Below are 12,851 nucleotides of genomic sequence, written 5' to 3'. Positions count from 1 at the left end.
TTTCCTGACAGACCCAGAGCTGGGACTTTGGAAGCAAAGGGTTCAGTAGGTGATAGCTGTGTGATATGAAGTTATTTCATCAAGCATGATACATGTGCATCAACCATACACTGTTCGAGACATCAGAGAAAAAACTTGAGGGAGTAGCTTGCAACAAATTTATTTGCAAGAAGAATATGACAGGCCAAGTCATTACAAAATGTCAAATGTGTTCTGTATTTGTCAGATCATGCCAGTGAGTTATGATAATGAGGTGCAGTCATCAGGCCAAATGCCTGCCTGCCACTGCCACGTGCTTTCTGCTTCGAGCTAAGGACATTACAGATTATAAAAATATTCCACTTCAGTAATGATTAACACAATTTTCATCATGACAGACAAAGTAGCAGAGGGTACAACACAGTCTTTTCCCTCTCAGTCACAAGTGCTAAAGCCTAGACCACTGGCAGATCTGAACAGAGGCAAAAATTTTCAGAGATTCCCTTCTCTGGTGGACTGCTGCTGTAAAAACCACAAACGAAATTTCTTGGGCCATAATGAAACAATGAACATTTTACTCCTCGATTTGTTTGTTATAAAAAAAAGTTCCACTGCACCTCAGTGATTCAAATAAATAGGTTTCGTCCCATATTTGATGTTGTCCTGCAGCACAGGATGTCCGACTACCATGGGGACTCTGCACCATTTGTGGCCTTTGTTCCAGATAGGCTTGGCAGATTTGATGGACCACCGGGTGAGATACCTGTGAACACAGAAACAAGAAATCATTTCAGGCTTAGGCTGATAACTTAGAAAAAGACTATAAAATGGGTGGGCCAGTGTGGCTTTGGGCTCCCTACCTATTTAATATAGGAGGTGAGGACCATGGACTCTTACAGGATTCAATATGTAAAAGCCTTATTGGTTCAAGAGGTACTAGGAAGAAGGTGTCTTGTGTCCTGGAGCTTCTATCTTGCACCTCTCTACCAAAGCCAGTAGCAATAGCCATGAACTTCCTTATGCAAGGCTCCCGGCAAGTTGCCCATCTGATTCAGTTTATCCAAATGTGGGGTTGGGTCCCTTTCCTGCATCAACACTCAGCTTTATATTTATTCCCCCATTCTATGTTCTTAAGAAACCATCTCCTCAGCCAGCCTGAGTAACAAAGTGGACCAGTTATAAAGGCTAGACTCTCAACTAAAAGTCTCCCTTTATTTCCACTGGGCAGGCACCTTGGAATAGGGATTCTAGCCAAATCATTTATTGTCAGCCACATATGTGTTATGATGTCCTATAAACAACTTTGCATTCCAAGAGGTGCTGGGATGAGAAATACAGCAATTCCAACCAAACAGCGAGAGCAACTGATGGCTGGCAAATAAGCCTGCATCTGAACAATCTGGGGGCTGGTGTCTGGCCTTTAGCATAAGCCAAAATCTCATATCCAGCAAGTTACTGGAAATCTAGTTCTGTGGCTGGGCGCCCTGGAGTTTTGTTATAATTTAAATCTGTTGCTACCAGTAGAAGGGGAGTAATAGGTCCTTGGAGAAAGATAATTTTGTCAGACAATGAAAATCTTAAATGAACCCCTGGTTTAACCTTCCCAAACAACACTTGAACAAAAGAGAGTTTGGAACAAATGGGTAAATTTTGTCCAGTGAGGTTGTCTGCCTGCTTCTGTTGAACTATCAGAAGATCCTTGTGTAACCCAATCTGTCATCCTACCCCATAGGGTTTTGTTGTCCCTCGTGCATCATGCATGAATTTGGCCAATAAGTGCTCTGTGGAGGAACTATTTAATTTTTCTGTACAATGAAGGGCCTGCCACATGTGTGGGAGCTGTAAAATAAAAGTCTGTGATGCCACGCAGTTACGGAATAGACGAAGACCACACACATTCTGGCAGCATGTTTCCCTCTTTTAGGGTCCCAAACAATTGAAAACAAATTACATCCAAGGATTCCTGCCACTCAGATGAAGTGGCCTCTCAGGTGCTTTGCAAACAAATAAGTAGTCTGCCTCAAGGAGTTTACAATCTAAGTAGCCAGGACAAATAAGTAACTACAGGACATACAAAATGAGAAAGAGAGTTGCACAACACAGAATTGAGTCAGTCCCTTTCTATGTCTAATGTTATGCTTCTGCATTAGTGGATGTCCTACTATTGTTTCCCTTCAGAACTGGAGCCTCTTTCACTTCCTTAGAAAAATGGGATTAATGCTGTTTACATTGGGATGAGGTTTTGCAAGGTCTTTAATGGCCAGAAGGGGAAAAGATCTTTTACATATCACAGGCAACAGAAACACCCAGCTACAGCAAGCTCTGATACAGTGAGACTCCAGTTACAGTGGAGGATGGAAATCCCAAACTGTTTCAAGTCATCACAAAACGCCAAGTGCCATTTTGGTCATGTGACCTTCTGCTTATGGTAAAGTGTTCCCATGATAATAAATGATCTCACTGCAAGAGGGAAGCACTGTGAATGTGAGATACCCATCAATGCTGTGTGAAGATTTAGACAAACCCTGGCTTTTTAAGAAATCTCTCTATTTTCATCTGGGGGCTGGATGTGCACACCCCAATTCTGCATAGGAAAGAGGATTTAGTAATGACCTGATTTTAAAGCTTTTGTTATTTTTCCTTTGAGCAGGTCTAATCCAGCCCTCCACTCCCGTCTTTTGGCTTCCTTTGCAGAGAGCAGGCTGGGGCTTTTCATTGTTAGTTGAAACAGACATTTGGACGCTCTCCCTTCCTGGAGCGCAGTTTGCCTTTTCTGTTTTTAATAGCTTTGTCTAAAACTCAAGCTTGTCCTACTTTTTTGCTGCTTTTTTTACCTTGATTCAAACATTGCCTTCAAGCCTGGAAGCAGTTGTTCCACTGCAAAGCTCCTTTCCTCTTCACTGTCCAGCCCCTCACTTTCACTATTTGGACTCATTTTTTCAGGAAGGTGGGAGCAGGGGCAGGGGCAGGACCCACATGTGGGAAGGCCAAAGAACCTGCCCAGCACCTGGAATTTTCAAGCAAATTTGGCTTCCAAGTACAATGCCTTTTTTTGTCATTTGTGCACCTATTCAAGTTTCTATACTAGCCATTATTGTATTTAAAGGCCCCTCTGTTTAGAAGGGGGCTTTGTTATCACAATCAAGAAACACTTGCACTTAGTGAGGATCCTCTTACCCAGTTCAGTGCTGCCAGGGCTGAGCCTGGAGCCTGATAAAGCCTCACAGTGTGGATGCTTGATACATACTGCTAAGAACATGAGCCATTGATTCAAACCACGGAAGCCCCACATGATTGCCAAAGATGAACATGACTATTAATCTGGTGCTGGCGGCAGGAACCACCTTTCTGCTCTGTGCTTGGTGCTGTGTAAACCCAATGGTGTCCTGGTCAATGACTAAGACCGCAGGGCACTAGAATAATGCAGGCAACAAATGACAGCTTTGGGAAGGGCATAATTAGCTACTACCACATCCTAACTGTATCCAGAGACTGCTGTTTAACACCTGGGGAAGATGCACAGGGCTTCCATGTGCTAAGGCAAAGGAAATCACCTGCACATGGGGCAGCTGCAGCCCTGCATGCAGCCATGTTGGTGCAGCTCAAGGCTGAACTTCTGAACTCTGACTAAACTTTTTCAATCTGGCTCTTGTTTGGATTAAGAGAAGGCAGAGGGCTCGAGCCTGTGCAGGAAGTACTCCATCAAAGTGCTGGCACGGCTGCCTTCTCCCTGCCATATCCCCTTCCCGGGACGCCTCTTGGCTTCACTCACCTGCAGCCTCTTTGGTTCTTTGCTTTTGAATTCACACAATACAGGGAACAAGGCTACAGGCTTTCAGCGCAGATGAGGGAAACCACATGCTGCTTGAGCTAAACAGAGATAGCTACAATGCTAGATTTAACTCCCAGAAAGAAAGGAAAATCCACAGAGCCTGACAAAGATGCACAATTATCCAGGGGGATGCTTCCTTCTAGTTTGGCAACTGCAAATATGATGGGATCACCTAACATATGACAACTTCTTTATCATCCAAGAGGCAGACAAAGAAGTACAACTGAAGGAGCTGGGAGCTACCTGCCTCAGTGTTGCTGCCTCAACCCCTATAAATACCTCCTTCTGGTGAGAGTCTGGGAATGGAGTAATTGCAAGCTCTCCAAATCCTCATACTCCTACCCCACAGTCCACAGCAGCTCCTGGTGGCAATGCTTTGGGATCAGCATCCTTCTCAGGCCTGGGGAAGTGGTGACTTTCCCTCCCTATTACAAACTCTTTCATTTTTGGAAGCGATGGCTTCTTGAAGTTTTGCTTTGACCAATATTTTGGTCCCTGTCAAAGGAACAACCTGGGCACCATCCACGTAACTGACTCCAGCTTCTGCCTCTGGAATGGCCACTCAGCTCAGACCAGCATTCACCCGCACTTGAACTCTAATAATCTACGTACTGGAAGGGAAGCTGCACAACTATTTAGGTTTATAATCTTAAAAGCAAGGAGGGAGGTTTGATCTGCAGCTGCTCTTGACAGCTTCCCAAGCTGTTCTGGTGTGTGGCCCGCACACATGGCTCTGGAATTTGAATATGGTTTGCAGTTCCACATAGTGCTGGTGAAATCTCTGAAAATCCTGCCTCTGTAGCTGGCTGCTGAAACAAATGTCACTGCAGCACTAAATAGCTTAAGACATACCAGGTGAGAGCAGAACAGAAGCAAAACCAAGAATGATGGGATGAAATACAGAAAAGGAACATTTAGGGAACATCCTCTGTCAAGGGTTGTTCCCGTCTTCAGCCTAAATGTGGAATTATCTTGTGGAAACAGGAGAAGCCTCAAGACTAAGCCAAGTACTTGAAAATGTTCAGTGGGGAACAGTTCTGCATTAACAGGGGATGAATTTGGAGGCTCTTCTGTCTCCTGTATCACATATGTTTACAGAAATTGGAAAGAATATTACTTTTCAGTGTGTGAGGAGGAGTGAATGGGACAAGAGTTACCATCTGTCACAGGCCACGGGGTACCTTGAGAGCCACAGTTCTATAGTGAGCCCTCTGCTAGTAAAGTAAGTAACAGGTGGTATTAACAAGCTCACATTAATGTCAATTAATTAATGTCAAGCAGGAACTTAATAAATAAGGGGAGAAGTAATACCCAAGAAATAAGAAATACAGAAGGTCTCTCACCTGGGTGGTGTCCAGTCAGCCACTGAGAACTGCTTAAGGATCTCCTCCATCCAGCCAAGCTGTCACGAGACCATGCTCAGAGCACAGCTTGTGTGGACATCTCACTCTTACACTAGACCTGCTTCTGCCCCTCCCCAGACTCCTCCTCTAAGTTACAGCAATGGGGACTCTCCCCATGATGAAAGCAGACCATCTTCCTCTGTAGCTACCCCATGTCACTCAGAAGAAGCCAGGACCCACAAGGTCACTGTTTCCAGTGATCCAGTGTATACTGCTGTTCCTCTGATATGTGAGCAGTAAGAACAGGAACGGGTAGTTCAGGCACCACAGCCACATTGCTTGGAGCACCTTGACCGGAGGAAAGGGAGGCTGCCAGGTAACTCCTCATGCTTTAGGGAACAGAGCAGGGTGAAGAGAAGCCCTTGCATACCAGAAACACTATGCAACTAGTTTCAGGTCAAAAGGAAGCAGGTATATCTTTCCCTGAGGAACCAATGTGAAGAGAAGGCATGCTGTATGTGTATGTGCAGGGCAGAGCGCATGTATGAGCGAAGCATTTTATTGAGGGATAGAGCATGCAAAAATATCTGCCGGTGGGCAGAAAGGGATAAACAAGTTAATCTTAATGCGCCAAGTGGGAACTGCTGGGGAGCAACTCTTTTTTCCCTAAAGCAGAGGTCATCTTCCTTGACTATTTCTTACTGTGGCACCTTGCCTTATATGGGTGATAACTTCCAGCATATGCTTGAATGTCCCTACTGTGAAGCTGGCTCAATTCATTTCAGTCTGAGAAGGCGAAGTACAGCAGAGGAAAACTCCAAGAACTGCTGCTTTGCAGTTCTCAAGAGGCATACGAAAGTAGAGCTTCCCGGCTCCCCAGCAGTGCCTGATGTACTCTCATACTCCTTACTTTCTGATCTAGTTTAAACCTTGGAAAACAGAGTTAGAGCTCCAGCCCCTATCTCTAGCAAAGATGCTGAGCTGCTGCTATACCTATCCAGGGAGCAGGAAGATGTGTGGGGCTTGTGGGGATGAAATAAAGTTAGTGTTGCGCTGAGGTACAAGGCAGCCTGCTTTAAACAGCTGCTAATATCAGCTCTCTTCTGCCTTTAAATAGGGATGGGTGGGAGGAAGTCTATCAGCTTCCCATCTCAGGAAACAATCCTGATTCTACCACTTCATTTGCCAACAAGAGTGCTTGCTCAAAGGACTTCAGAGCAGCTGTCAACAAAGCATTTCAAAGGACCAAAGATTTTCATTTTCAGCCCATCCCCACGCAATACCATTTATCCTGCCTGACACCATTTTGTAGAGGTCTTTGGTAGCAACATACAGAACTACGCAGTCCCTTCCTAGCCCCATCCAAAACAAGAGGGCAGCATTTCTAAAGTCAGGGCAAAGGGCCAAGCAGGAGGATGGAGATGGCTGAATGAGTTACTTATCTCTCTGCACAGGGGAGCAATGACAGGAATTTCAGGAACATTGAGGAAAGGATGTGAGCATGTGTAACTACAGATAAGATGCTCACACACTCTGTCCTTCAGCTTGGAGCAATGCTCTCACTGCCACCTGGAAAGCAGACCTCAGCTTTTTACAGAACCTTGCCTGCTGATCCTGTCACCCTCCACCAAACCAACAGCACAAACCACTCCCATTACACGGGCAAAGCAGAGAAGGAAATGCCAGGTCCCCACAGCAAAAGAACGTGTGACCGGGAACAAGGGGTTGAGAGAGAGAGAGGAACAGAGCAAGTGTGGAGGGGGACTTTAAAAAAGCTAGGAGACTGCTAGGTAGCCACACGAGCTGCTCACCTCAGCACTGACACCCTCCAAGAATTAGGTTTCTGCTCTTCCTGACTTTACAACCTCATACTTTCCAAACACAACCTACCCGCTACATTTCTTCACCCCAAAGCTGGACAGGCTCCCTGTGATGCTCCATTAACCAACTTAAGGGATAAATGCAGAGAGATGTCAAGTGCTCTGTCTTCCTGGCTCTCCCATGTAGTACTACTCAGAGGCTCACTGGGCCAGCTGGTGGCAGGGACAGGCACACTCCGAGGCACTATAACATCACACATATAGCAAACTCAATAAGGGACTATTATAATAGCACATATAATTATAATTGGACAGCACAGAGGCTGCACAGGGTGCACTTAGGGAACAATATTTCACTTTGTTTCCCTTGCCTCAGAAGGTGATCAAGATGGAGTGGGATGTCATCTGGTGTCACTGCAGTAGCTTCTTATAAGGACATCTCTTGGCATACACCCACTGGGGACATCCCCAGGCTTAAAGCAAAAATGCAAAACTGACTATTGAATTCTTACTTAAGTCAGGAAACAGAAGGGCGATGGAGAAAGCTGTGCTAGCAAGGATCAGAGTACTCAACACAGCAGCCTGAAGGGATAGATGGAAGAGGCCAGACCCGGCTAATTGCCTGTCATTCCAGAGATACCCACTTCCCTATGTGATCTTAGCCCCTCAGTTAAAGCACTAACTGAACTGGGCCCTTTGAAAGCAAGTCCAAAAGGGACACAGTGATAGGCTGGGTGACCCTCGGGAACCCTGTTACACTTCAAAGGCCTGCTGTGCAAACTGGTTAAATTTCCCCAACTTTCACAGCACTGTGTCAACTCAGTCATAGCCACTTCACTTGCTGTAGGATTTTAGGGTGCTCAGCACCACAGACACCGAACACCTCCTGTTCATGGATTTCCAGAGGGTTTTAAAGATGGGGAAATTGAAGAGAAGAAAAAATAGATGACTTGTCCAAGGTCAGGCAGGATATATAGTGGGAGTCTTGATTCAGTTCCAGGCTCTAAGGCCTACTCCAGTGTCTCTACCACAAGAGCATTGTTTGACGCAGATGTGTACCAGGAAGGGAATGGGAGGTGGCGGTTTGGGTGGCATGTAATGACCTCACCCCCCACAGCTGGAGGAAGGAAGTGGTTAACATCTCCTGTCCTGTGCAATGCTGGCTGCTGTAGTAGAGAGCAATGTGGGAGGCACAGGTGGGGGTAGGCATGTGGCCAGAGCCCTTGCACCATTACAGTGGCTGAGACCTGGCAAAACTCCAAAAATGTGGAGCTTTCTACCTTCAACAGATAAGAGAAGACAATACCCTGAAGGACCACAGCACCATTCCTGAAATGCCCTTGTTACTGCATCCCAGCTCTTGGACTGATTCCCTCAACTCTGTCTTCATCTTCCCCAATTCCCAGCCTGTTCTCTTGACCCTCCTTCCCCGCTCCCCTGGAAACTACAAACACAGACCTTGCAACCTACCCCATTCAGTTCTACACCCTGACTCCCCCAGTCACACCCCTTCCTTACCTTCCCAGGCCAAGCCAAACCCCAACCTCCTTCCTCCCTGTCGGAAGAGAAAACTAAGGGTGTTGCAGATCTGTACTGGTGAAACAGCAGGGGTCATTCAAATGGCAATCTCCTAGCTTAGTTTTGGGAGGGTGCTGTGCTACCAGATGTGCCCCCAGATGCTGTTGGCTTTAGGGACATAAAATACACATGGAAGAACATAACTGTTAGAGCAGTGGTTCCCAAACTGTGGGTTGCAGCCCCAAATGGGGTAACAACATCAGTGGATGGAGGTGGGGGTTTATGGGTTGGGATTGAGGAGCCATGCTGAAGAAATGGGTTCATGCTAAGGAAAAAAGTTTGAGAAGCACTGAGTTGAGCTAGGGTATTAAACTCTGGGATCCATTCCAGTGGGATATCCGACTATCCATATCCTGTCCTATCCTGCTGGGCAGAGCTGGCCTGTGAACATTAAACAGCAACCACACTCCACCCCGCAGCTGCTACAAAACACACACACAGCTGATAATAAGTAAAACCCAGAGAGTTTTAAGAAATATAAATGAAGTACTTTAGAGATGACAGAACTCTGTGTCTGGTATGGCTTCAGTGTCCTCAGACATGGGTTCTGATGTAGAGACCTCCAGTCTCTGAACCTTGCTGACATCATGATATACAGCCTGGCAACATTTCAGAGAAACTCCCAAGAACTGCCCATCAGACCTCCATGGGAGACAACCAGACCCAAAATCAGACCTTCAAGGCCAACCTGAGGCTTGGAGTCTATGTTCTCCCAAAAACAGGCCCGTGGCCTCTGGTAACCCCACAGCCTGCTACTACAATCTTCATAAACTGCTCTGACATCCCCATGGAAACAGAGTGTGAGGTCATAAACAGGGGATTAGCACCTCCTAACACTGAGCAAGGGAACAGGAGGTTTTCAGTTCACTCACCAAAGGCCAGGGGCCTTTCAATACTAGTGGGGAGAGGGGATAGGACACCAAGGTAGAGGAAGATGAGAGCTTGTAGCACAGGAAGGGCAAGCCAAGGGCAAGCAACAACTGAAGTTAAAAGGGGAAACTGGAGACAAGGCAGAGTGCAGCATGCATGCACGCCTGCAATGAGCTCCTTCTCCTATCCATGCCCGAGCTGCAGGTTTCCCTGTATCTGTTTGCCTCAGGGTGCTGCACCAACACCTGCCACCCATTCCTGTTCTACCTACTGCCATTGGTGGGAAAGCTGGTAAGATCTGAAGAACAGAAAGGGAACATTATGTGCCTGGCCATGTCCTAGTTCTGGATGGGTGGATGAGGTGTAGTTAGTCTTTGTAATGTTGGGAAGAGACCATCACCATCACCTTGCTGGGGTCACCTGACCCCCAGTTATCTTTCCTGCTTGGAGCAGGAGACCGGGCCCAATGTCCCTTCCGGCCTTACAATCTATAAATCTATGAACCATAACATTACATATTTTCTTCTCAGAAGTGCCACCAACCCTTGTTATAGACCCAGGGTCCTGACTGGCTCTGTAGGCCTCGACTGTCCAGCTCAGGAGAGATCGCCTTCCCTCCTCCAATTCCCACAAAGAAAGAGACAAGTCAAGGCTGTTTACCTGTTGAGTGTAGGCTTGGCCTTCTTTGAAACAAACCCTTCAGGTAGGGGAGGCTTGTGGTTTGGCAGCAAACCTAAGAGAGAAAAGGAAAGGTAAGAGATTTTGCAATAGTCCCTTGGTACTGCACTGGTAGTTAGCTGGGAGATCTACAGAGAAAATCCAGGAGATGCTATAGTTCAGGGCCAGTCTTTCTTCAGAATTAATTCTGAGTCAGTGTCCTAGCTTGGATCAGGGGGACAGTACTGTTGGAAGTGCTGCATTTTAGTTGAAACTTATAATCAAAGACTCAACTACGTGTGAACAGTGAAGACACCACCATGGTGCTTTTTCCCTAGAAAAAGGTCATCAATATCTATTTAGTTCCAGGATGACAATCTACCTTCTCAAATCTGTTGCCATTTATCCTGGATTCGGCAGAGGAAACTTTGCTTACTGGATATTTCCACTGCTATCTTCAGGTGGCAGAGCTAGACATGGACATTAATATTAATTGGCTAAGAGGAGGCTTGCACTAAAGCTCACCATTTCAAATGCTGTCATCTCAACACTGGTTACTGGGAAATGAAACCTTCCCCACAGATTTCTGCAATGGTGGACTAATCTGCAGCCTGGGATTAAGGTCTGCCAGAGAGGGGCAAGGGCTCGGTGACAGAAAGGAGACTGCTGGAATTCCTTCATTCCTGGCAGACAGTGATGAGCAGAATGCCTATAGCCATCATTGTGTCCTGACACTTGGCAGCCTGGGAATGAGGGTTCTCCCCAGGTTTTCACCCCCTTTCATTAAGAATTAAATGTCACCTAAAGGGAGCATGAAGCTTGTCCCCAGAGGGGACAAAGTACCTGCTCGTTGAGCCATCTTCACACACACGACAATCTTCTTGTGCTCTTCCTTACATAGACCTGTGATTCTCCGGGGCAGCATTCTTCCATCAGAATGGATGAACTGAATCAGCAATAAGACATCCTGAGAGAAAGAGGTAAAACTATTAAAGCCAGAGTCTTCCTAGCAGCTACAACTCTTAGGTTGGAGAGGCCCCTAGTGCTGTGTAAGAGATTCCTTCTAATATGCATTACCTTGCATTTTGTCAGCAGTGACTTTCATCAGTCATCACGCTACCTATTGGCTCTGCTTTTTCTGTGGATTCCCTAGACTTAATGAATGGGAGTAATTATGCCATCTACAGTCTTTGCCACTTCACAGTTTCCAGACTGCAAGCTGTTATAATTTGCACACTGTATCTAGGTGAGTACACAACTCCTGAAGGAGGGTACACTTTTTAACTCCTCATAAGGTGCTTTAAAGTCACACATTAGAGTTTGAGTTCAGCCATGTCTGGTTTCTCCCCTGGGCACTCAACTATAGGACTGTTCTCTAGGAATGCTCATAGGAATGCAGGACTGGCAGGCACCTCCTGGGTCAGAGCCCAGTCCTCTTTGCCTTTATCGTTTCCCACAGCATAATGCATCATGCCCCCTGGGTACAGTGTCCCTTGGGGGTGGAGACTACTACATAAACTGGTCGATCATGACAAGGTGAAACTTTTCATGGGAGACTGAACCATGACCTTCAACCCTTTGGCTGTACTTCCATTAGGTGGGGCTGTTCAAACAGGGACCTTACACTGGAGGAAGAAGCTGTGGTACCAGCAAATTCTTGGGAGTAGACTGGGGATTCAGCGGGGATTCAGGGACCTTTCAAATTATGCTGCTGTTAACCCTACAGTTTAGGATCTCTAGAAGTGTTAAGCATTATTTAGCAGCTGTTGCATTCAGGTCAACAAAAGAAACAGTCAAGCATTCAGATATGAGTTTTCAATTTCCACATGCAGCACAAATGCCAGCACATCCTTCTGGCCAATACTGACACACCCCCTGGATATACAGAGATCTTCAGCTGTTGGTCCAAGGGTCCTCTGGAGACCCTGCTCTTGGTTTTTTTCTCCAATCAGCTGGATATTCCCTGCTAACTGACTCAACCTGCTGACAGGGAGTATATGTCTCTGTTGCAGTTGTAAACATTTTCATTTTTTGGGTGGACAGACTGCGCACATATTGTTGAGAACCTGAAGAGACCTGACAGCAGACAAAACTGCATCATCTGGATCCACACAAGTCATACACCCTCTGACATAAGGCAATGCAAGAGAATGCAGAACGGTTGCTGCATTTTGGGGTGGATAACCCTAGCACTCTTGAGCACTCAGACCTGCTTTGCCCCCAGCCTCTAAGCACACTGGAGAAATAATTTGGTGCTCTTCAATTTCACAATGATTCCTTTAAAACTTTTCCTGCTCCACTTCCTTCCCTTTTCTGAATTCTCATTAGCCTGATGGTGCAAGCAAAATTGATCTATGCTATGCTATGGTCAAGTTAATACAAGACACACATCACAGAAATCAGCTATGTAGGTTTATATACTACATCCAACACTATGGTACCAGGCAAAAATTAGTCCTAAAATGAACTGTTGGGGTAACAGTGTGTGCTGGGTGCTACGGCTGAGGCCAGACCCCATTCACACAAGCCTTGTTGTAAAAGAGAGTTTAGAGATTTTTTGGTTGCATTTTGCAGTGTAAGTACAGCTACATCAGAGAATCCAAGGCTCTGTTGCCATTTACCTCCCTGCAACCTTCCTATAATTCCTTTGCTTTAGCTCCATCCTAATCCCTTTATTCAGAACCAGGCCCTTTATATTTCATAGATTTCATAGACATTAGGGCTGGAAGGGACCTCGGGAGATCATCGAGTCCAGCCCCCTGCCCAAAGGGC

The 12,851-nt window shown here is 46.1% G+C and overlaps 1 protein-coding gene across 1 annotated transcript in view; it reads right to left on the bottom strand.

Moving 5' to 3' along the window:
• Positions 1-143: 143 nt before the first annotated feature.
• Positions 144-12,851, bottom strand: part of MRPS18A (mitochondrial ribosomal protein S18A) — a 55,066-nt gene continuing 42,358 nt past the window's right edge. Inside the window, exons 4-6 of the mRNA XM_019548597.1 lie at positions 10,923-11,046; positions 10,083-10,155; positions 144-742 (exon numbers count right to left, since the gene is read on the bottom strand). Coding sequence (XP_019404142.1) covers positions 598-742; positions 10,083-10,155; positions 10,923-11,046 — 342 coding nt within the window. The 3' untranslated portion in view covers positions 144-597. The remainder of the gene's footprint in view (positions 743-10,082; positions 10,156-10,922; positions 11,047-12,851) is intronic.

Source organism: Crocodylus porosus, unplaced genomic scaffold (genome assembly GCF_001723895.1).
Source record: "Crocodylus porosus isolate Cpor-Errol unplaced genomic scaffold, CroPor_comp1, whole genome shotgun sequence".
NCBI lineage: Eukaryota > Metazoa > Chordata > Crocodylia > Crocodylidae > Crocodylus > Crocodylus porosus.
Note: the sequence above shows the minus strand (reverse complement) of the source record. Positions and strands in the feature narration are given on the sequence as shown.